Raw genomic sequence first — 26,522 nt, 5'->3', positions numbered from 1 at the left:
AAACAACGCCATGGAAATCCATGTCCTTGATTGGTAAGTATAGCTCTGTGGTACCGACAATAAAATGTAGCCGTGCAGCGCAACGTTATGATACCACCGAGAATTGAGAAGTCGATCAGTATGCAGATTCTCGAAATCAGTGTGACAGCTACATTTGATCATTATCAGATGCAATAAATTCGAAGCTATTTACGATGGATTGCGTTAAGAATAGTGAGGCTTGGCCCGTCTGAACCTCAACTCTCGTTTCGAGCTATATTTTTGAACAGTAAAAATACCAGTATTTTCGGGAAAATGTGGCGCACTCGACAAATTCGAATTAGTGCTTCCATGACGTCACGGATTTTTAATTGTGACGTAGCAGCATATTTGCATGTATGGCTCTTTGGGAGTTAAAATGGAAAAAATAGGTCCGATATGGCTCTTCGGACAAAAAAGGTTCCCGACCACTGAAGTATAGAAACCCGTTTTACACTCTGCTTAATACCCATGTAGCAATACTAAAACGCTGAATATATTGTTCGGTCAGGCTGAGCTTATATTCCCTGGCAAGTCCTCGTTGAAATTGTTGGCAAAGCGACGTAAGATATTGATTTTATGGGAATATTTTATCATTTGATTGCCTCAGTCGATACATTTGGCGGATTTTAAAACGTCAATATGTACTTCAGCAATGTACCATTATGAGGGCCGAGTCGTCGCTAGGTATCGTGTAATGTACAATACATTAATATATAGGCAATCACTTAATTGAAATAAAGGGTTGAAATTAGAAATATGACGTCACGTGACGTCATGAGGTTCACGTTCGCGTTCACACAGAACCTTTCAAAAAGGTTCGCGTTCACACGAACCTGAACCTTTCAGAGGTTCACACCATCCCTAGATTTACATTGGCATCGTTTCACTCTATATGTGTATAGGACTAGTAATCTGCGCCAATCATTATTTCCTCGTGTGCATTGCGTTGTATTTATACCCTGTGTTCTGTAGTCTACTGGTCTTCTCGTTTATCTGTACTCTGGATCGTGTCGCCTGTATAAAAGTTACTCTGCTGATAATATACTGATTTCATATTGCAACCTCGTCGTATGAGTTATTGTTCAAACAGGATAAAAATCATAACAATTACAATATGAATATACTATTCAATTGTATATTGAAGTTCTGTACCGCCATGAAGATCTTTATCTAAAAATAGTACATTTTACGCTCTCGTATTCGAAATTACATGCTGGTGACGTCATATTTAGTGATACGATTGTTGATATACAATGTTCTTTCTAATTCTCTACAAGTTGCTGACGATTACCACTGACGAGTGTCAGCCGATAATATTCTGGTTGATTTCAATATGAATATACTGTTAAATTATGATGTGATAACCCTTTATTTAAAACTAGATTATTAACGGTGAACACATTTTTTATCATACGCACCAAAATATGTGCATTCATATTCTAGCACCGCACAGCGCGAAAATATTTCAAAGTAAAGGAATGAATTCGGTGAGTAATATCGGTACTCGCAGCATGTGTTGCAAGTCATGTTTTTACCGCGGGTCGCCCATCGGAATGACAGGAGTATTCAAGGCAAGTACAGGTTCAGGCAAACACTCCTCGAGCACGAAAATGTTTACTGCATATTATTCTAGAAATATTTACAAAATGGAGGAGGCATTGCACCTCTTTCCGTCCCTGATCACACCAATGAGCCGAAACCGTTCATTTTATCAGACGTCAACATCCTGAATTTCGCGGTGAAACAATATCAGGGGTCACCAACACGCGGCCCGCGACATTTTGGTCCCGGGATCAGATTTGAAATTCGGAAGAACGCTAATTAAAGCAATTTGAAATGTTTAACTTGATTCAGTGTAATACACCGCCGGCGCGAATCAGGTGGCAAGGAGGAGCCTAGATAAACCTCCATTACTTATATAAGAATATAGGAGTCGACCTCGGTCGGATTCGAACCCACAACCTACTGGTGTTGCAACCGTAGATCATGATCTTACAGTACGGTATCTCGCCATATGTCTTGGTGCCTCGTGGGGTGGCAATGGCCGACGTCTAAATACCCATTTCTATAAATATTAGGCTTTTTTTCGGGGGAAGATCACCCAACAAAACTTACTTGCCCACATTGAATAGCTCGTAGCGCGAAAATTTTTTGCAAAAGTTGCTTGAATTTTATTAAAAAAAACTCTATAATTTATGTCAATTCACGAAATAATTTTTAGCCGCTTTCGAGCTCACCCTTCAAGTCGAAGCGGAGTTATTGCCGTCGAAAAATTTGAATTATGAATATAATAGTATTCACGGTGACCAATTCTTTAATTATTTAATATAGTGGTGCTCACCGTAAATACTATTTTATTCAAACCCAAATTTTTTGACGGCAATAACTCCGCTTCTACTGGTTGGAATTGAACCAATTTTGGTGAACATCGTTTCTATAGACAACCTAACACTTTCATGGGGTGAGCAGAGAATTTTCAAATGTTTTATTATTTATTTTATATAATAAATAAAAACTTTCTGCCCCTGAAGCAATGCGGCTACTGGGTGGAATTGAACCAAATTTAGTGTGTATGTAGGCTTAAATTAGGTAACCTAACAACTTTATCAAGTAGCCAGGGCGATTTGAGAAAGAAAGTCATTTTTGAAGAGCCCTACTGTATATAGACAGTGCGCCGCATCCTACGTCGTCGATATCTTTTGATTCTATTACATGTTGGTATATTCCTAATCGTAATTGAGGATATCTGATATCATCATTTTAAGTTGTCATTGTCATTTGTAAGGTACATGTAAGTGTGTTTAAACAAGAATGGCTAAATTAACCAATCTATATAGTTAAAAGCACACCGGTAATAATCTGACGAATATTGGTAAATTCTGCTATTCGATTTATTTTTAGAACAGGCTCGCGGGCTACTCATCTGATTCTCGCTGGCTACCTGGGGCCCGCGGGCACCTCGTTGGTGACCCCTGTCTTGCAGTGTACGATGCACGATGCACCCGGTTTTAGAGCCCTGCAGTAATATCACAGATCACATCACAGGGTATAAATGCAAAGTAGGCCATAGGAGAAAATAATGATTGACATTGATTATTAGTCCTATACAAATAGGACTATTACGATGACAATGTGAAAACACGAAAAATCCACATATGTACTACACCCAATGTACAATCATCAACGTAATATTGCAGAAGCTAGAGGAAATTAAAAACTTCGTCAACCAAACCAAATTTGCATCTAACACGATGGTGGCACAAAAGCCAAAACAGATCCATGTAGTTGTATGTTATTGTAATCAAGTACACCGATCTGTCCATCGGGGCAGACGCATGGATTTTGGCTCATAGCATAGATGTCGTCGACACTAAGAACTACATCCCACATCATTAAATTCGAAATTTTACCCTGGTACGAACAACACTTTGAAAATCCATGTGTTGCAAGCATGACAGCCGTTTGACCAATTATCATCTTTCCATTTCCGGGAACCAGTGCCTGCGGTTCATGATGAAGTATGTGCATCAATTCCCCATCAATAAACACGTACGTTCTTCCGGTTGTTGTGATAAAGCTAGCGAAGCATAAATGATATTCATGGCCTGGTGTGAATGATGCATCAATAGATTCTTGTTGATTGTTGATATCCATTGACAGCGATGTCAGACTAATATATATTGTGATAGTGTAATTATATTGTAATGTCGCATACGCTAAAAGACTCAGGCGTTCGCTTGGAGCCACCGCGTGCATGCAGATTGTGAATTCCGTGAGATCATCGAATGGGCGTTTAACTCGAATGTAGTCCGTTACGTTGCCGAACGGGAACCAGAAAGATGTTTGCGGGCATTCTGTTTGACAAAAGGAGTGTGTTATTATCAATTCAGTCAAGGATATATATAATTCCGGGATGGCAGACTGCGTCAATTACGTTATCGCGGTATTACCTTAGTAGGAGTTTTATATATCCCTGAATTCAGTGTTGCCAACACTAAGTGGACGCTTCTTGCTTATTTTACGCAGCGAAAAGTTGTCCGAGCTCTATAAATGTCAACCTGGGACGTAAAAATATCATATCGACCTACCGCCAAGTAGTCTTGTTTGTTGAACGATCTGGCTTTCATATTCAATGTAATTCTGGAATGATGAGGATAAGCAATTTTCCCGTCGATACACATTATTTCACAATAGTTTTCATGAAAGTAACAGGAACAAGAAATGGGCGATTATTAAGCAGCCGGACTGGATGAATGATAAAACCCCATCGGCAGGCATAGCCTTATTCCAAACAACGGTTCAGGGTGCGCGTTTTCAAACGAATAGTTGCAGTATGTAAAATTGTAGTTCACGACTCTGGCAAGTTTACGTACATCATTATAACGCAAACTGGTAGTACACTGATGTAGCATTTCACTCCAGCCATGTCATTATAAGCGATATCTTACGATTGTCAGACTGACATGCCCAATTGCCCATACAGACTGAGGCGCGAACAAAAAAGCAGTTTACACGCATTTCATTGCTTCTTCCATCGAAAAAGACGGTATAAATACAAAAGATATTTAAAATATTTTAATTCAGATTTAGACAGATCACTAGAGTCAGGAATATGTATGATATCAATCGGTGCCTACGATACATCAGGCCCCGTATCAGAACAACCTAATCACGTGTGATATACTCTTGTACAGAACATACGTGGATTCACGTGAAGAAAGAAACGAAGTTTCTGATACAATGTAGATATTGTATTAGGCAATTTAAATGTCATTATATTGTAAACACCGAAACGAAAATGCGAGGTTACTGTGTTCTGGAAAACCGTTTTGTTCCGCAAGTTAGGAAATGTACAAATCATAGGACCGACACAGCGCTTCGTCAGCCCCAACCGAAACCCACACCTCCATAGCGTGATCGACGAAACTTCTGGGAGCTGTGACCCCGAACAGTAGTTTTTCCTCATGATTTTTCACAACTTTACTAGAGGATCAAATTATCGACTGAAAGTTGTCGTTAATATTGTTAATGACATAGATTTTTGTTATATATTACCAGTTAACACTGCATCCTATTCAGCCAGCGTGATGAGATTGAAAGGTAGACCTGAGAGGGTCGGTAGCTTCGGTAGCTTAGAGACCGAAATTAATCAATAAACATCTTCGGGCCGGTCACCTTTGTTTCATTATGTCATTTCGTAACATCCCGTCTTCTATATAGTAAAAATATATTGGATTCGTCAAAAAGTTCCAGAAAAAAAAACTTGGTTATTGAGATGTGCATGATCCTAAATTGGCATTTCTTCACGGGGCGTAGTCTATCTTTCTACTCCGAGGGTTTCATTTGTACTGCGTGGTTATTTTGCCAAGACAGGTGTACTCGGCGTTAGCCATTTAGATACCTATGTACAATTTAAAAATATATTTAGGCCTCTATTCCGATATTTTTGTTACGACACTTCGCGGAGTCGAATGTTGGCAGAAACTTTGTTAGTGTTGGTGTGTTACGGATAGGTAGTGGCCGGTGTCGAAATCCCTCTTTTTATAAATTATGCGAAAGCATTACCAAGTTGGATAAATATAGTTCAATGGATTTCTAAATGTTCAACGAATGGTTATCGGGTGCTGAAGACATTAACCCTAGAATGCATAACATGGGTCAAAATGACCCAAACGGTGCTATTCATCATAACTGCTAAACTCATATTAGAAATTAAGTCCCGGAATTTCTTGACTTTGTTAGTCTTTCATACTAATACACGATGAGAAAAAAGTTGCTCTGTAAACTTTTTCCTTTGACAAGAAAAATGCATTTTTCATTAAGTACCCCGAGAATGCATAACAGGGGTCATTTTGAACCGCAGCAAATTGTAATAGAAAAAGATCCGAAAAAAGAGGCCTGAGAGCATCAGATTTTATAACCAGACAAAGATTGGTGTTGACCTGATTGACCAAATGGTTCAAACATATATATACTTCCAAACCACAAACCTGCCGATAGCCTCTAGTTTTCTTTTACAATCTGCGCGACATCGCTGCTCTAAATGTATATACTATATTCAGACAATTATATCCGGATTATAAGAGTGGCCAATGGTTCAAAGCAGCGAGGTTTCATAACATCTTCCTCACTGCCTCATTTTGCCCCACATAACGAAAAATCAAACCAGACAACACCGCAGACCCACAAAAGAGGCTATGGTGCAGACTTGGACCACTAGATAATTCTAGTTGTCTAATTTCACTAAATGCTAGTAATCTGATTCTAATCTAATTTGGAAAAGCTAAAAAATTTCTAGTTGTCCAAATCTGCTATGGTAAGATATGGTCTAGCTTTTCGAAGTTCATCACTGCAAACAGCCAACACGTTATAGAAGAGGAAGCGATGTTCCTTATGTCTAGACGCAAAGGATATGATGTTGCAGACCCGTGTGCCCAGAATACTGCGTGACCATGTGACCATGATCATAGGCAACAAATGCAGTGACTGAATCGGGCTATTCTTCGTAGTGTGAATTGTTCTGGACTTTTCTTTCATTTCATCATCGACTTCTTTATGCTGCTTTTCGTCGCAGCAAAAACGCTAGATATGTCGTAATTACGCCAATGGAAGATCCGAGGAAAGAACAAGAAGTAAATTTTTCAATGTCTTTATAATGGATTTGCACGTAATAGCAATAGGGGTCAAAATGACTCCTGTTATGCATTAGCGTAAGTTTTTTTCGTGTATGCATCCTAGGGTTTACAGTTAATCACGCCCGGGACTTGAATCTTGATCTGCGCAGTACAAGAATATGGTGATTAAGGCATGGCACAATCTTACAGGCTGAGCGAGTACCATTGCAACCCCCATGATGACGTAAATATGGGAGTGTAACCCTTTTCTTGCAGAGACATGAGTTCGCGTGTGTGAAAAATGTACACATGGGTATACGGTTGTCAGTAAGCGTATACGAGGCACAGTCCGCGTATTCTTGTGCCCCGCTTACAATCGATTCACGCTCCCTGTCCAGACGTATATACGCAGGTATAGAACCACTGCTCTAAACCGTTCATTTTCCAAGTACTGTGCATTCACGTCATCTTTTTGTAGTTCCAATATAGTACAGCATTCAATACGCTAAAAATAATATTAACTCATGACTAAAATGATTGGAAGTCTTACCGTTGGAAGGTCTTCATTTGCATTGCAGACGGTAATCGACAATATCAGAATATATGTAATAATAAGGAAGGTATCCATTGGAACTTTGTAGTATGTGAACCTCAGAAATTTGGAAGTTCGCGTTCACACTGACAAGCTTTTCCATTTGTTGCAATTTTCACTTCATTATAACATCTTCTGTTGAAATTTTTTGCACTTTAACTTCGGGTCACTCTGTGCATGGCGCTTGTAGCACGAAAATCAATTCAGCACCTTGCCCTTTCATAAGTTTCGTTGGTTTCGTTAAAGAAGTTTGCTCGAAATATTAGGCTTACCGTTTATGAATATTTAGTGACTGCCTATTGTAAGCTTGGCCTGAAATAACAAATATTTTCTATGATCGACATAAACGAAATTGATATTATAATGTGAAAATGTGAAAAATCTAGCAGTCTAGCGGGATCTATCATGATTTGATACGTTCATTCTATCATAAATACCAAATCCGTCCGATTAATTTTTAGCTACAGCATGACTTAATTTTGAGTTAATATCGGTAACAAGTATAAAAATTTCACTTTGATCAATATCAATGTATAGCAATATTCTGACGCGCACTTATACAAAATTGGATGTAGCGAAACCGATATATGTGAACATTGCACAGTAGGCCTATACCTGAAACAGTGGGACATGTTTTGCGGCTGTGCCATCGATATGATTTTCATAGAACCTTTTTACTCGACAGGGGTGTGAGGTGAAAATCGCCGCAACTTTCGAAAATTTACTGATCGTCCCGAAATGTTATCGCATGTTGCGGAGTCCGTTCTGTCATGTGGTAGATATTTGTAAATCTTTACTTGCCCACATAATGTCCCAATAGTTGCGTTCCCTCGAGTAGTAAATGCTCAAAATGACTTTTGTAAAAATAATTGTCCCAAATTTATATGCCGCCCGCACATTCTAGTCCGTGACGCATATGGCCTTACGGGCGGAAAGTCCGTCACTCCCTTTTTCATCAAGAATAATATTAATAATAATAATCATCACAATGTAAAATGAGTAAAAACGAGTTGAGCAGGGAGCATTAGACGCTTTAGCCTAGCTACAGGGTCGGAAACCTTTTTAATTGTGCTTCTGTTAGAGCCATATAATATTAATTAATATGTACAGTGAGGTTGTTCAAAAATACCTTTTTTTTCAAAATAAATGGTGAGTTTGCCAGAAAAACGCTGCACACAAAATTTGACTCGATTTCAACTGGTAGATGTGAACGCAGAGGGGTTTGAAATTTTTTAATTAATTATAAAAATTATTCATTGTATAAAACTTTCAAATTTCATTGTCAACCTCATTTAATTGTTGAGTTGTCTACAAAAACGATGCAAAACAAATTTGACGCAATTTCAACCCGTAGAAGCTAATTTCTTTGAGTTTTTCATTATTATTATTACTATTATCAATATCTATTAATGAAATCATGATATGTTACTTATAACAACGTTGGTCTTTTGCACCACAAACCAATAAATTCCATTATTAACACAAGCTAATTTGCTAATTCAGTATAGGATATTCTCAAAACTTAAATCTCAATAGTTATATACGTCGTCCCGAGGTAGCTACAAAATCGATTACGTGTTGTAAGATATTATCGTCCGTCAATATAAGTTGTTCAAGTTGAATAGATTCTGTTTTGCTGTGCACTGGTTCTTAGTATCCGTCGGCGCTGTCTCAGTGCCGGACAATCCATCAGAAAATGACTCACGTCTTCGACGACCCCACAATGGGCGTCGCAGAAACCCCTATTCTGTGGAAGTGTCCAGGCTATTTTTCGATTCCGAAATTTTCATCGGCAATAACTTGGATTCTATCGGTTGGAAGTAAGCAGCAAAAATTATTGATTGTAGCCGCGCTTTGTTAGTCATTTGTATATTTTAAATAGAAGGTGGCCCGCTCGATGTAGCAGGAGGAATCGGCTCAGTAAATCAAGAATATCTTTCATGAGTAAAAATAGGCCATTGATACTCAATGTTATGTTGATTCTCTAAATAATTTTGGGCTCGCATCGGACTTACGCCCACTGTATCGTCGTTATGCGCTATGCAGGTTACTTCATGACCTCACTCGTTAGTGCCTATGGTCGAATCTGACTTGAAATTATACCGTCTCCTTATTGCATCAACTGATGAGTATGTCATGATGGATTGAACATATATATTAATTCCACAGCTGTATTTCAAATTCGTATTTGATGAAACGTAAGAACAACATTCTTATCGGACACGTACCTGTCCCATGTTTACCGGTAACTTCCTGGTACTAGACCAGCTCTCCTAGTTTCTTATAAGCACATGTTGTTGAATGATATATAATACATCGTCATCGTTGTTTATCTTTTACCTTGTATCTCAATTATCCAAATGCTCAGTAAAGATTATTTTATTTGAAGACATATGCCGCCCAGTAAAACACCTTGTCAAGATTTCCCGTGGGAAATGCATTATCGCTAAGACTAATATATTATATGTAGATACGGGCATACGGCAATCATGATAGGATAACGTTTGTCTGATGACCGGGTTCGAAGCCTATTTATTCCATTTATATATGAATATATATGATAGAACAGATATGAATCATATCACTTTGTCTCTCACCTGCACATCTTTTAGGGATGTTTGAGATCTTAAATTTTTCAAGGTTTATTACACCAGCATATAACAAAAATTTAGTTCATCCGATTTTTTGATATTTCCTATACCATATTTATTAGTAAAACATATTTCTTGCATTTATTTGCCTCATGCGTCGTTTAAAAATGTCATTTTAAGCTTTTTAAACTTCCCGCACCAACTTTTCAAGCTCCTTTATTGAATTTCCTACTAACTGTGACGTCACATTCATCCACCATTCAATTCATAATAGTTGGTTGTTAGTAACAATCATCTTCTTAGTCTCAGTTAGTCAGTATTGACAACAGCAAGCAATCTCAAATTCCTTTTTGTCTTGTTCTGTTATTGTACTGATTGTGAATCAAGTGAGTCTCATCATTAATGTCAGCATCACAAATGTAATCTGCCTGCTGGCTGATTTTGATATATCTGTGGTCTGCATATCAGTTTGAAACAAGATAGGTACAAAATATAGGTAGAAGTAGGGTTTTTTATAGTTTATACTTTATACTTTGGCATGAAGATTGCAGAGAATGATAAAAACTAGGCATTTCCTGTAATCTGCGAAACATACGGATGAAATATGGATTGATGGCTACGGGGAGATCGGCATTCAATGTCATTTTCTATTAAGGAATCTGAAGGCAAATTCGAAACCTTATAAACGACCAGTGGCGGCTCGTGACAATATCGGGTGGTGGGGCAAGGGCTGCAAGCGACTTTTTATCAAGATGACGTCACAATGGCGTTTTCCAACGTAAACAAGTAACTTGGTGGTACGGACTACGGTAACACGAACTTCCCGACAACAGTGATTTTAACGTGTGTGCCGCGAGAGGTCTGCCGGTGAGCTGTGACTTGAAGTGTGGTAACTGCGTAAACGGCGTACGGAACAAAGATTCGACACGGTTCATGTTCGCACTATACCTGACTAATTATCTGCAGCAATGGAAATGACTATAACTCGAGAGATTGCGTAAGCCTAACTGGAAAGGTCAACGAGTTCGGACACATACGCAATTGTTATCTCATAGATTGGACATGTCATATTGAATCCAAAACATAATTCTGAAGAACTACGGATAGCGGCCTCGGAAATTCGGTCCCGGTACAGCATAGGAGATTTTGGCCTTGAGGGTGGAGACTGTCACACGACACATACGGTTTACGATCTATAGTGTCTATATGTCTGCTGCAAAATCGCCTTGGGAAAATATATTACCGAATAAATACGTGGATGAAAGCCGAAAACTTGGTACACTGTTACATGAAATCATCGAGAAATAGCCTCATGACCGTTTTCGGTATGGTACACTGTCAAAATTAATACGAACAGACCAACACCGAATTTTGCGTAAAATTTACTGAGGAATAGGCTGATCAAGCGATCAGCTCTTAGCCGCCATCGAAAACGAAACAGCTATCGCGCTTGACAGGGGTTGTAATTGTAAGCAAATGGCCTGAAGGCCACAATTTCACGGTGAAATTGACATTGGAGAATATAAAATAAAAGTAAATATTTGAATGCAAACCGAGGATGTTAGTAAACTGTTTCATGATATCATCATCTCATCACCTATCTCAGTATGGAACACAGTTAGCGTTAACACAGATACACCGGTTTTTGCGTGAAATCCGCAATGCGTTAGGTGGGCTAAGTGTCAGATCAGCGCACATCTCTACCATACTCGACCTTGATAACGAAATTGCTGCCCTAATCATTGAGTGCCAACCTTGAGACTAGGCACAGCGTTCGATACTAAAATCAAGACATACCATGCAAAAGCTCATGACGGATCTAGGTAAGGAGCATCGTTAAAATCAATGGAGACCAATACCGGCTTTACGTAAAATATGTTTGCGATAAATGACGAGTCAGCTCTCACTCGACTTAGGAAACGAAATTACCACAAACACAGTACAGTGACAAACTTGAAACTTGGTACAGCGTTCGATACTAATATTAAGACTTACCGTACCAAATATCATGACCGATCTCGGTATGGAACATCGTCAAAATCAATGGATACCAATACCGGCTTTTGAGTAAAATCGGTTTGCGATACATGACGGTCAGCACACACTCAACTAACTTCGGAAACGGAATTACTACCCTAAACTTTAAGTAGAAACCCTGTAACTTGGGACAGTGTTAAATACCACCATCACGACATGACATACCAAGTTTCAAGAATTATCATGGTGTGAAACACCATCAAAATCGACCTATACCAGCAAAGGTCGACTCAACGCATATGACGGTAACCGAGTTCAGATATAGATACGATTGTTACATCACACCTTAAGGGCGACTAGGCTATGTTGCCCCGGTTGCTCGGTAATTTTATGAATAGGAGAGAGTAAATCACTGTTTCTTTATTGTGCGCGGCTTTGAGAGAATAGACAGTGAAAGCTTGTTATGAGCGCTACCGGGGCATGCCCCGGCTAGGCATTCGCAAAGCGAAAACACGAAGAGAATTCGATTTTCGCAGAGACTTCGCTATATATGGGCATTTACAAGCGAAAGGACAAGAAGAATACGATTTTCGCTTTGATTTCGGTATATATAGATTGCTGTGCGTCTCTAAATGGTAAAGAAATGTTATTGAACAGAATTTTAGGTGGGGCAATGCCCCAGTTGCCCTATAGGACGAGCCGCCACTGTAAACGACTGTTATTTCTGTACGGATGACATTCCAAGGTTCAGATTAGCTAAAAATGACTCGATATTGCATAACCTACTATGCCATCTAAGCACCTGTTCCGTATTGCAGTAAGTTTTCACTGCCCAAACTATCAGGCAGAGCTAAAAGCTCCAGAAGACTCGACAGAGCCTAAAGATACATCAAATGACTTAAATATTTTTCGTATAGATAGACCTGTGAATCCAGAACCACACATTACGAGCCAACACGAACTTGGTGATTTAGTTGGGACTCACTAAATCAAATGCGGAAAATCTGACTACAAGGTCGAAACTAGGGAACGATGTCCTTCGTCGAGAAAAGGGCATGGTCGATTTTCAAGGTGTTTTTCCGTGACAGGTCCTCCTTGATTATGAGGGAATGTTAGTCATTTTTTGTAAATCACTTGACAATAGAATGACTGGAAGAGAAGCAGGAGCCGGATCATTCAAGGCATTTCGAGATGTAGTTAAAAATTTTCTCGGAAATGAACTAAGCAATGAATATAAACCTCTGGTAAACAATATGATCGAGGTACATGAAAAAAAGGGGGCATGTCCTTAAAAACGCATTACCTGCACTTTCACATCGATTTTATCAATTCAAATATGGATAATGTAAGCGACGAACATAGTGACATACTTCAGGAGGATACGCATGATCTGGAAGAGTGGTGGAAGTGCATCATGATGAGGGATTATTTGCAGTCAGTAATACCAGCAGATATCTTTGTCTATAGACCCATATCATGCAAACAAAACCATTTCGGAAATTTTTCGAAGTGTTTCGATCCTTTTATAATATATGTTAGCCACTATTTGTGAATATTCCTCCGTTTTGTTAGTGTGTTTGTACGTCCAATACGGAATTATGCGTATTACTACAGGGAAATTTTGAGTAATACGAGAAATCACAAAAAGTTACATTTCTCGAAGACACTTCAGAAGAAATTTTTGTATTTTAGTGATTGGTTTGGAATTGCACTACACGATACATGAAAATTTTTACTCAACGAACATTTTGCAAAATTTTGTGACATGGTGTTATTGGTGGTCTTTAATAAGAGGTGGTTTCTCATTTCACAGACGCAAGTCGCCCAAACAAAACCACTTCCGACGATTTTTAAAGTGTTTGCATTGTCACTTGATGCAATAAGAAATTATGGTGAATTATACGGAGCAATTATGAGTAAAATCAAAAATTAGAGAAAGTGACATTTCTTCAAAATTCGAGACACTTCAGGAAAGATTTTGGTATTTTGGTAATCAGTTTGAAATACTAAAACACAACACAAAATATAGGGTTACCATATACGTTCTCTTTTAAAAGGATTTGTCCTCTTTTTTGACTTTTTTGAAAGCGTCCTCAGAGCATGCCCTTTTGTCCTCTTTTTTGAGATTTTGTCCTATTTTTTGAGAATGTAGGTCAAATTTACGGCCAAAATCGACTGAGATGCCGTAAATCAGCACCGCTGTAACGCTCAGGCGGGTATTTCAGGAGCTGAGCCGGAGATGACCTTTTTTTAGTCAACCACCGGAAAATGTGAAGCGAAAAACTGTATTTTGGGCGCCGAGCGGGAAAGGTTACCTTGTTTTTAGTCAACCGACCACGAAATGAGAACAATTTACCATTTTTCTGGATTTTCCACTAGTTGTGCAAGTGTGACAATTCTGAAAAAGTGTCCTCTTTTCAGATTTCCAAAATATGGTAACCCTAACATAAAAAATTTTACCCAACTTGATATTTTGTAATTTGTTACATTGTGTTATTCATTCAACTAAGTGTGAGCTTTGTTAACAGAATTTCCGTACCGCCAGTTGTGCCTCGGAATTCCATACATACATCCGGTAATTACAATCCTGCTTATTCCATTTCATTTGTATGAATTTACACTGCAGTCATATATATGGCACCATGGAATCGGTGAGCTTCGGTTAGCGGACTGGATATCAATCACATGATCATATTAGCTGTATCGTGCACAGCACACATACCCGAATTTGAGACCAAAATCCAGTGCGCATCTCCAACCGTGAGATCACCGACATTTCGACAACGATAATGCAATACATCATGCATAATACAATGATTACGTTGGTATTTTCAATACATTCGAGCATTAATATCATGATTAATACTGCTTTAATCTATTGGATTGTCACAATTTCAAACGTGGAATATCACAACAAAAACAAACATTTAAGAGGAACGAATATTATTTTCTTTCACCTCGTGTTCACCATGTAACGTTATATTGCTAATTTCAACCCTACATTGCAGTAAAGTGATAGCCTATATTAATGTACAAGATAGCTAGCGACGACTTGGGTCACATAATGCCAAAATGCTGAAGCACATATTGACGTTTAAAACGTTGCCAAATGTATCAACTGAGGCAATCAAATGATATAATAATCCCATAAAATCAATATCTTCCGTCGTTTTGCCAAAAATTTTGACGAGGTCTTGCAAGAGAATATCAACTACGCCTTAACGATCTAGGCCAGAGCGAAATATTTATTTGGCGTCTGAGTATTGCTACGTTGATATTGGGCAAAGTGTAAACGGGTTTCTGTGCTACCGATATCACCGTTTAACAAGTTATACAGCAAACAGCAGTAGGCCTACCAAACACCATAATCGCACGGATTTGGTTTTTATGATACAATCAACATATGAAATCAAGATTGACCCCGTACTCCTGCTAGATTTTTTTACATCAGGCAACGATATCAATTTCATTGATTGGTTAAATGAGCATCAGTCGCTCTTGATGTTGTGTGATTACGGGTCAAGCTCACAGCAGAGAGTCACCAAATATTCACAAACGTAAAGATGGATATTTCGAGCGAACTTTCGTAACAAAGCAAATACAATTTTTGAGATTGTCAAGGTGCATGCTCGTTGATTGTTGATTTTATTTACGCTGCCAGCGCCATGCATAGATTGGCCCGCCGTTGAAATGCAATATATTTCAACCAAAGATGTTATAATGAAGTGAAAATTGTAACATATGAAAAAGGTTCATAGTGCAGAGCCTGCCAAAGTTCGTTTGTGAACGTTTCCGAGGCTCACACACAGAACGCGAACGTGAACATCACGATCACACCATTCCTATTGCAGAGCTCTTTCCGCCACGCAAATGCTTGCAAAAATGCTTAATGGATACTCCACAGTTGTTCATCAGCAGCTACTAGACTACTGGAGAAATACAACACGTCTCTTCAGAGACGAAGACAGCAAATATTTGTTTTAACCTTCTACGCTAGGTATTGTTCACATAAGTGCAAGGATTCGTCGGGCGTCCGTAAATTGACGGGTAAGATACGCAGAATCAGAAATTGAGAATTCGTTTATCTGTCGATTGTTTTTTTTATTTCAACTATTTTACACAACGTTTCGATATTCGTTCGATTTCTAGTAGAATAGAACATCACTGTGTCAGTTTTCCTCCGCATATATAGCCTACATATACTTTGTTATGCAAAATAACTCTAACAACTTACAAAAAATACGCGAATAGGGCTAACTGACTGGTCTAGGCAGGAGGTTTGATCATTTGCATAACACTTGAAAAGAGAGAATAATTTTTAACACATTCTCGCACTTATTCGTTCGCTGTTATTTTTACAGCTTCTATTTGTTTTTTTTGGTCGTTCACACATTACCCTGCGCTATTTTCTCGATTTACCCAGAGTAGTGTGTTCATTGTATACTATTGAAAAGAACATATTAATCACTTGTAAACATAGATTTCTTGACTTATTTGCATGATATATGCTATTTCGTACCCCCTCCTTTGCTGCTCTCGCAAGCATTGCGTAGGGGTTCAAGATTATATGTAGTTTACCTCAGGATACCGCGTCAATTATTTATTAGAGATTCAAATAGCATACATGTAATTTTTACATATGAGAATGTATTCAATGATAGCAATATGTCCAGCAGTAATGGTGGTTCGCGGTATTGCGAGAGAAACAGTGAGAAACGGTAAGTAAAAAAAATCATGATCTTGCAATTGAAGGCGATATTCTCTCCGAATGTTCGAGAAGCAATGTGGTATATATTGCTTTGCAGTTGAGCTTGGGAGCAGGAACTCAGGATCGAAGCCGAGGCGCGTGTGTAATCACAAATCGGAGGCTCAATATCGGCGTAAGGAATATTATCCGAACTTGATATTTTCCATAACAGTAAACGAGCTATGGGAATTGCTAAACTCACATTCTATACCAACCATTTTACGCTTCCGGCAAACATATATAATTCGCCTATTTTTAATTAAATTATTCTCGTCAGTATTTTGCCTGGGATCAAGATAAACGCGAATGACATCTTATTATCCAGCAATATATCGTACAATTACCTAAAATTAATTATTAATGGTACTGATATTTGAAAACAATTTTCGCTTTGCCGTGTTTCTATTTGCGAATCCCACTAGACCCTTTATCAAATTGAACGGTGAAATATGCTCTATATAAAGTCGTGATTCAGTATAAGAGAAACTGAACAAGTGATACATTTTGGAATCGGGATTATTGCAGTTAAGGTTCCCGATCAGTTGGAGCATAGGGCATCGAAACGGAATTTGACAGCCATTGACTATGTCGACATTGACTAAAGGCAAACTGACGCAGACGCAGACAAAATGTACTGGTATCCTTGACATTATGTTATTTTATGAAGCTTTTTGTTCTTTTAGGATTTATAACTCACTTGGTCGCAATGAAGACGTCGTTTATATCGACTATAGTTGCCTCTATGGCTGCATTTGGCATCGTCTTTTCGACCAGCGTGGAAAGCTCTCCTGAGGTACGTATAGCATACATACTTATTTATTCACACAAGTAATACTCCAATAAAACACGTATTTGGTCATTGCTTCAAGATGTATGGAGAACTCGCAGATGGAGAAGAGACCGCGAAAACATCTGCTGCTATTGGAGGTTGGTTATTGAGGGAATTGGATGTTCGACCGGTGACGGAGGGATTTCGGTATTTCGAATGACATTAAAGGCAATGTTACAGCTAAGCTGCGCACGTTCGCGAATGCGCAGTGCTGACACGGTCTCTGCGCACGGTAAATCACAGTTGCGCACAACAATTCGAAGTGATGACCTTTTTTTAGTCGTTACGCTCTGTTGTCCAAAGGGCTGCTCAGTGAGTTGTCAGTGTGCGCAAACACGTCAAAAATTATAGGGAACATTGATTAGACGCCGAGCTTCTTTGATGCAAGTAATCTCACAGGGATGGTTCTTGGCGCGCCCGCGCCCGTCATTCGCATCTGGTGGTGTTGGATTGCTCATAGAGTCTGCAGGGCCGAAGAACAATTTTGAACCTCTTTACTCATATATAATTTGCAGTTTCATCAGTTATAGATAAAAAGTAATCTTTCTCTAGCCGTGACCTAAGTGGGCTAATTTATTATCTCTAATCGGAATTTTATGATTTTTCTATCAAACTTCAATATAACTCTTAGCGACAGCAGATTTTTTTGTTTCCTGTTGGAATGTTTTCTTGCTGGCACCTCGATGCAGCGAGTGATAAAAAAATGAAATGGAAGGAACGCTCACACCATCCCACGTAACCACGTCTATTTGAAATTCAAAGACTCTACGATGTAATCTGTCAACATAGAATATTGGCAATGATATTTCTATGCGAAATATTGCTTTCTCCGTGTAATACTTCACCCAGAAAGCTCAACGATTTTATCGTTATATGCTATATCGACAACCACTTTCGGTTCAAATCGCATTTTTGCCTCTCTGTTACCTTTTATAATTCACTTTTCAGCATGCCCCCAGACAAGCTACTTCTTCCCAAATATTGAACAAGCAACAAACTACATTCGCGTTACGACACCAATTCCTGATCTGAACGAATTCACGGTATGTGGTCTGGTTAAGCATTTCACCATCGGGATCGACTTTTGGGTATCCTACGCTATCATGCCTGGGACCATCAACATCCACAATGAGTACATTATATCGCTTCAGCTAGAAGGCATTGAAGTCTCAATGAATGGAAACTATGTTACGGAGAGGCTGGAATTGGATACTAACAGGGAATATCATATATGCGTGACCAATTTCGCTTCTGATGGACGCGCTGACGTCTATGTAAATGGCCAACAGGAAACTGTTGTGCACACTACATCAGGCACCATAGACGGATCTGGCGTGTTTGTAATAGGCCAGGACCAAGATGTGATCGGGGGTAATTTTGTTGCGAAGCAGTCATTTCAGGGCACGTTAAGAAACGTCATGCTTTGGAGGAGAGCTCTGCAAGAAGATGAGATTCAGGAAATGTATCACAATCCATGTGTCTGTCCGCAAGATTACTTATTCACATTGGAACGAGAGAACATTGAAATATTTGGGGGAGTGACTGCGGTTTGGCCTACGGAATGTTAATTGGGTTCCAAAGGAAATGGTCGAAATTATTACAATAAACAAGTAGAATAATTGCTGACCATGAAGGCTACTGAACTAGGGTGCATATATATTTGTTACAAATTGCTTGTGTTTATATGACATTCAGTGTTGATGAGCATATTTAATAAAATTATACTAATCGTAGATTCACTTGTTTACAAAACTGATCTACTTTGAATGTAGACATATTCTGAAGGCATAAAGATTTTCTGCATATCCACTATTTTCGCAGCTTTGATTACCAGATAATCTGCTTCTCGTTGTTTTCTAACTAATCGTTATTTATATAGCTTTGCAAAACATAAATATGCGTATATTATAGGCTTACCGTACGTCCTCTTTTAAGAGGATTTGTCCTCTTTTCTGGCTTTTTTGAAAGTGTCCTCGGAGGACGCCCTTTTGTCCTAGAGCAAATTGCGAGTGATATGCCGCATATTGGCACAGAAGTGAAGCTCCGGCGGGTGTTTCGGAGTGAAAAACGGTGATTTTAGCTCTGAGCGAAAAGATGACCTTTTTTATTTTTCTTTAGTCATCCACCTGGCAATGTTGAGTAGAAAACGTTATTTCGAGCTCTGAGTTGATGTGATGACCTTTTTTCTTTCTTTTTTTTTAGTAAACCGATCACAAAGTGGGAAAAATTAACCGGTTTTTGAGAATTTTACTCCGGTTTTGCAAGTTGAAAATTTCTGAAAAAGTGTCCTCTTTTTTGATTTCCAAAATGTGGTAAGCCTAGTATATTAATAAGGGGGAAGGAGAGAGCGAGTTTTATGGCTTCTACAAATTGTGCATTTTCCACGGCGGAATAGTGCTCAGTTGCCCGAAAAATGATGCGAGTGTAGCTTTATGTCGGTTTTAAGCCCTCTCCGTGTCAGACCTCCCCACTTATGCGGACTTGGGGGCCCGGCACTGATTCCACACACAGCAGAATGGGCTCGTATGAATGAGGTAGCAACTATATTCAACCCCAAACCTCTGCTTTGTGAAACCAGGAATAACCCATCGGTTATGTGCTCTCCGTATATATATAACGATACGATCGCTAATTTCCGTATCTCAATGATTCATTATGCTTACTTCTTCGTACAAATTATTGGGCAAGCTTGTCAAATAAACGTCCCGGGAGCTTGATCCAACCTGTCCGATGCTTTTATCCAAACTGCGGGACTACTGAATTTTATATAACAAGTATTCTCTCATATAACAATATGGCATGAAGCTGAAGTTCCGATGGGATACTACAGCGGGGCATGGATAGTCCGTGGACTGGATTTCCACCGGAGTCACAATCCTGCTGATAAGTCCGAATCCGGACCGGATTCGTACTTATTTGATACGGTTGGAGTTCTATAGTGAGTAGTGTGCACGATTTAGCTATAGATCCAGAGATATTGATAGAATTGGAGCTTGAATGATACATTTTCCAGATTCGGGTCGAAGCTGGATTCCATTTTGAAGAAACAGAGAGTGTTGGGATCAAGTCACTGCCTTCGAGTCTCAAGTCATCCCGAGACATTGCACAGTTTAACTCTAGTTAAGTCAAGTCAATCGGTTTTCGAACGTGAATCGCGTCAATTCAAGTCACTCGATTTTTTTTGGTGACTCGAGTCAAGACAAGTCAACTCACAAGTCAAGTCACAATTCAAGTCAAATTGAATTAAAGGTCATTACATCGTGCTATAGCTGTTTGAAACACAGATTGATTCGCTATTTATTCGGAATTAAAATATCGAATATTAGGTTGAATATGCATCGAAAAAGGCGCTGTATCGCTCACGCATACGTGAAATTGCTAAGAAAATACGCGAGTATAACAGTATATCTCCAGTCGGTAATTAGCATTCAAAATAGGGGATCGAATACGTGACCTCGAAAAGTTGAAACGGATACCATGGTTACCATATTTTGAGACCCGAAAAAGAGAACATTTTTCAAAAATATCGAACGCTCTAGTATCGAAGAGAAAACCAGTATTTCGATAATTTTTCGACCTAGTACGAGTCATTTTGCAAGGTGATTCGAGTTATGTCAAGTCATACGAAAGGGTTGATTCTAGTGATCCCAATACTGGAAATAGGATCGTAGTCGGGCTAGGGAATTTATGGAACAGCTTCGCATCACGATATACATATACTGGCGTAAATAGCTGAACATCTGAAAACGGCAACTATGCGGCTTCTATTCGCTACATATTTATATTTCGCAATACTGTCGTCGTCATGCAAATGCCTCTTATCACCTCGTAACCAACAACACGTCCGATCAACCTTAATGCATTGCTGAGCAACCCCCTGATGGCGCATACATTAAAGGGCTCGTAATACTGACTGGGAGGGTAATATATAGCCCCACCTGCCCTGGCGCACAAAGCCGGCCTAGTCGCTAAGCGCCAATCCAACTCCATGCCCACCACCGACATCTTCTATCACGTGGTATGGATCGGGTGTAGACAGCTAAAGTCAAAAGTTCACATTTCTTGACGTTACATAGCAATAAAATCTTCAATCACCATAGCAATCATGACCCTTTTACTATCGATACTCTCGAGTTCTTCTACACCCCAACATTTTTCATAATTGAAGCGACCACGGGTATCGAATGTTGTCGGTGGGTTCGTATATGCATGGAGCATGATGCATGGATGAAATGGTAGGATATAAAGTACTGTGCATCTTCATTGTAATAAATCACTAGTAACAGTATTTTTGTTTGGCTTGATACCTTTTTATGTTTTACGGGGCGCGTAGAACTCAGAAATCAGTTTATTGAGCTGTAGAGTTCCGTCACCTCTCACCTCCCTAAATCTACGTACAGGGGAACCGAAGCAACACCTCAGCAATGTAGATTTGATGCTGAATCTGACATGTGTTATTCATGATGTAGAGTAGGTTAGCCGCAACCATTCCAGCAATGCTATTGCTCTCTATACAGAGGGTTAATATGATCGATGAGAGCGAATATCTAATGGTATCGGAATCAGAGCTCACACATTAGCAAAAATAACAAAGATATCACGCCAGACAACAGATTCATATTTTTTTTCAATTGCCTAACATACCATATCATACCGTGTGGCGAGATAGCGCAGTGGTATAATTCGCGGCTGCAACACCAATGGGTGCGGGTTCGAGTCCGACTTACGAATTCCGATACCTAAGTGTTGGATGTTCACCTAGGCTCCTCCTCGCCACCACATCCGCGTAAGCGGTGTCTTACAAAAAGCCTAGAGGTGGGCCGTGCTATAAGTCGCCAGTTATGGAAAATAAGAAGAATATCGGCCTGGTGTAAATTACCATAGTAGTCGACAAACACCATGAATACCACAAAACGAACAAACAAACCATACCATACCATAAAGCATTGTATGCATTGGTTACCAATAAGGAATATTCGCCTATAGTAGCCTACATGAGTAAGGGATTTCTGATTCCACTTTGAAATCACCGGGAGTGGGATTTTATCGGGATTGTTATTCCGTAATTTGGGGTTTTCTCTAGATTTGTAAAGTAGGAAAATACACATGGCAGTATCACATAGCCTACCACAACTATTTGTTGTAGACTGGCGCAAAAACACGACAGCATCATCGCTAAAAAAGTTTCTGCTTGCGCTGCAAATATATACGACAGCTCGAAATGTTCGTTCAGTTAGGTTTCTCAAAATTTACATTATGCTGCGTTGGAAAGGCACATTAATAAATATGGAGAGAAAATCCTAAATTAGCACATAAAAAGTCAATAGCCAGCCTGATTTTTTTTTAACTTTTTGCACGAGCCGGACTGGAGTCGGATTCATATTTTTTCCGATACGGCCGGAGTCGGATCGAAGTCCGATTCCATTTTTAAGAAACAGGATTGGAGTCGAACTAGTGAATTTGTCGATCTACCTCGCACTACTGTTTAGGCCACATATATTCTAACTAACCAAGCTGCTGGGCATTTGACGGTTTAAAGGACGATAACCAATGTGGAGCTGCCTTCTACGTGGACGAGGAAAATGACCCAAGGAACCAAAAACTAATGAGAGTAATGTCGATATTTTCATCAGAGCTTATTACAATAAAAACGGCGTTGGGCTGAGTTACGGTAAAATGCTTGCCGAATTCTAATATCAAGACGAACTTTTCCAAGCATCGATGATTACACGACCATGCCGTCGCATTCCCGTAGAGCAATGGATCTCAACCGGGGTTCGCGGTAACAAGTGTGAAACCAAAACACCGTAGTCAGGTGATTATAATGTGGCCTACGAACATACTCAATATTTGTTGTTTTGAGGGAATATTTAACGGAAGTATTTTCTTCAAATCAAATCAATATTTGTGACAACTGTGCTGTATAATACAACCATTTACGACCATACAATCATATAACCAATCTATTCGGAATGGCTTCGCGGGCCGGATAAAATCATCTGGCGAACCGTATGTTTGGCACCCCTGATGTAAACTCATTTTAATTGCCTACTGATACAAACATATTGCTGTTTATAGAAGTTTTGTTGAGGTTTCTTAAGAATAGTTTTTTATAATCTGCCTCAAAAAGGGGATTAAAACCTCATCACGGAATCCCGCTTCTCAACATAACCACTATTCAGAATGTAATAAAGATGAGCTGCTATATAGAAATGACATAGTATGGAAGTGATAACTTTATTGAAAAATCTGTTTCTCAATGTTGGTGCCATATATGTCGCGATCGTGCTAGGTGTCGTCGAAAGCGTTCGGCGCCAGCTACCTTTGTGGAAATGGATTTCAGGCGCTCGCTCATATAAATTCGAATGCGTGAATTTTCAAGATATGACCACATATTTCAAGAAATAAGAAATGCAGCTGCAAAAGTCCCTTCGAAATAATAAGAGTCTATCCATATCTTTACATATAGTATGATGTTATTTTCAAGAACAGTCATTTTGTTGCTGTTTATCACTAGCCTTGAGTTGATATTTTAACAATACAGATGACGGTTGCACAAAAATTTAGGTAAATTTGAACTAAAACTTGTGGGGGTCCGCGGAGGTCTGACACGGTGCGAAAGGGGTCCGCGAAGACAAAAACGTTGAGAAACACCGCTCTACAATATTGACATACTTTGGCTTTCGCCTCAGTGTGGCTAATTTCGTCTGGAAGTGTCTGAGAAGGGGTATTTTCGATCTCGGTCCTGGCAGCTTGCCAAGCCAATTTTTCGGCTACCTCATTACCACCGATATCAGCATACCCCGGTACCCAGGCCAGGACAACGATGGCGCCTTCCTGAATCGCTTGATTTAGCAAGCGACCACATTCAAATATAACATTCTGCGTTTGCTCTGCCTGCAACTTGTCATAGCTGTTCCAGCAACCAATGATAGTGACTACTGACTGACCCAATTGATAGTTTTCAGACAGGTTTATTTAACGGAGCCTTAACTAAAGCCGGAGCAGTGGTATCAATGAGCTCCAGAGCTGAACCAACTAAACCAGGGATCACCAACACGCGGCCTGCGGGCCGCATTAGGCCCGCCAGGTCATATTTTGCGGCCCGCGACATGATTTGAGATTTCGGAAGAAAGCTAAGAAAACATTTTGAAATTTTGAAATTGACGTGCAATGGCCCAAACACTTCCAATACCGAGACGCCTAGAAAACTGCTTAGGAAAGTGGTTCTAAAACTGAGGGTACGTCCCCCATATGGGGGCGTGAAAGCATCTGAAGGAGCCGTGGAGCTGCGTTCAACTAAAAAATTTTTCGCGCTCGGCGCGATTTTCCTGGAATTCATAGTTATAGCTAGTGTAGCTGTGTGTATAATCCGGAATTCATATTATAGAATTCTCTCGTCAACATTCATAACCTTCCATACCATCAAACTATCCGTTCGGATAGCAAGCATTATGGATGCATTTTGTGATATGACGATAAGGGAGCGCGAAAATTTTCAGTATCATATAGGAGGGCATATCAAAAATGGTTTGAGAACCACTGGCTTAGGACTTACCCACAAGATTAAGCATCAAGTGGAGATGGTCTTTCAGCTAGTTACGTATTCGCTAGTCCCAAAAAGCGTTTCTAGGTATCGTGCACAGCTGGCAGTTTAAAATAAAATGAAATTGATGACAGTGATACTTTGTTGTATTTTTATTCCTTTAATAAAATATTACTTTTTAGTGGTCACTTTAGGCTACCCATCGCCTATGTTAGGTAGGACAGCGTTGTACTGACGTAGAGTTTTAAAACGTGGTTGCCCACTTTATATCGAAATTGTATTTATGCGGCCCGCGGCCGCTACGAAATTTGAAAAGTGGCCCTCGACCCGTTTTGAGTTGGCGACCCCTGAACTAAACACTAATGGCTGCTCCAAAGCCCCGATGTCAACTCACTAGTAAGCCACAACAACTCCGACATTCAGGGTTATGACTCTCCAAAATCAAAATAATCGAATATTTGTTTGTCCCATTGCCAACATTGATAGAAGTGATGCATTTTCGCGTGTAAGTGACAGTTATTAATTAGTCTAAAAATAAAACTGAAGTATTTATTGATATTCATGCCATCCAACCAAGGTATTATCGTTTGAGGTATACGAATCACAGCAAATTGCCGAGTTATTACAGACATCCGTGCCAGTGAAGGATTGACAAATCCATTATATGTGTCATAGTTGGTATTAAGAGCAAACAGTATTGTGAGGTGGCCGATACAATACACTGATTTGTAAAGTTGCTGTAAAATGAAAAAAATGCGGTCAGTCGCTATATCGGCATCTGTCGATGCTTTCGTGTAATCGCGGGTTAATCAGGGGATTTCGGGATCGGGATATACACGAGTTCATCGGAAACGCTGCATATAAGTAAATAGCCTATACATGAAATACACATATCACGTAGCATAGCTGAACAATAAAGTCTGACACATGCTGGGTTATATTCAGAGTGGTGTGCTGCCGTACACCGAAGCACACCGACGTCCACAATGAATGCGGAGAGGATCGCACGGTTTTCTGATAAATTTCAACGGTGACATCTTACATATAGTTGACACACAAGTTTTCGCGTCATTATACCGAGCGAATCACAAAGCAAAATCCTTTAAAAAAAACCTTTAAAATATACTATTTTATGCTGGTTTGCGAAACATTTTTGTACTTATTCATGATTCCTCTCTTTGCTTTAGTTATAATCTTCCTTAAGCGCTATGCCAGTACCTCCGTGACTAGGGATGCATTTGAAACGAAAAATAATCTAGAACAAACTTGTTTAAAACAAGGCCCTTCTTTAAAACATGTTTATTATCGTATTGGGCATGACGTCACAAATCTTTAATTTTGACGTCACAGTAGATTACCGTAGACAATTGAAAATATGGAGTAAATGCGTCTCCTTCGACGAAAAGGTCTTCCGACCAATGTCACGAACAGACAAAAATATCTTTAACCGGGACTACATCGTTATGTAGCCTTTTTACGATATGCGGTAATTATCATCAAAACCGACGATGATTTCGAGTATTCTAGCTACTCCACAATGCTACATCTATTCCGACAGTATTTACACAGGCATTTGTTTAGAACACTGTTTAAGACATGATTCAA

At 39.4% G+C, this 26,522-nt stretch overlaps 2 protein-coding genes across 2 annotated transcripts; one reads left to right on the top strand and one right to left on the bottom strand.

Moving 5' to 3' along the window:
• Positions 1-3,088: 3,088 nt before the first annotated feature.
• LOC145438891 (C-reactive protein-like) lies at positions 3,089-7,272 on the bottom strand. Its single transcript, XM_080316273.1, has 3 exons — positions 7,186-7,272; positions 4,110-4,161; positions 3,089-3,875 (listed from the first exon to the last, which is right to left on the bottom strand). The coding sequence occupies exons 1-3, from the start codon at positions 7,261-7,263 to the stop codon at positions 3,265-3,267; spliced, it is 741 nt and encodes a 246-aa protein (XP_080172399.1). The 5' UTR covers positions 7,264-7,272; the 3' UTR covers positions 3,089-3,264.
• Positions 7,273-16,402: 9,130 nt separating this feature from the next.
• Positions 16,403-19,104, top strand: LOC145438890 (C-reactive protein-like). The gene is made up of 4 exons (XM_080316272.1): positions 16,403-16,675; positions 17,226-17,335; positions 17,412-17,469; positions 18,320-19,104. The coding sequence occupies exons 1-4, from the start codon at positions 16,564-16,566 to the stop codon at positions 18,937-18,939; spliced, it is 900 nt and encodes a 299-aa protein (XP_080172398.1). The 5' UTR covers positions 16,403-16,563; the 3' UTR covers positions 18,940-19,104.
• The last annotated feature ends 7,418 nt before the right edge of the window (positions 19,105-26,522 follow it).

This window comes from Botryllus schlosseri, chromosome 5 (assembly GCF_051294905.1).
Source record: "Botryllus schlosseri isolate E-star chromosome 5, Bs_hap1, whole genome shotgun sequence".
NCBI classification, from domain to species: Eukaryota; Metazoa; Chordata; class Ascidiacea; order Stolidobranchia; family Styelidae; genus Botryllus; species Botryllus schlosseri.
The sequence above is the reverse complement of the archived record's forward strand: the minus strand, read 5'-3'. Positions and strand labels throughout refer to the sequence as shown.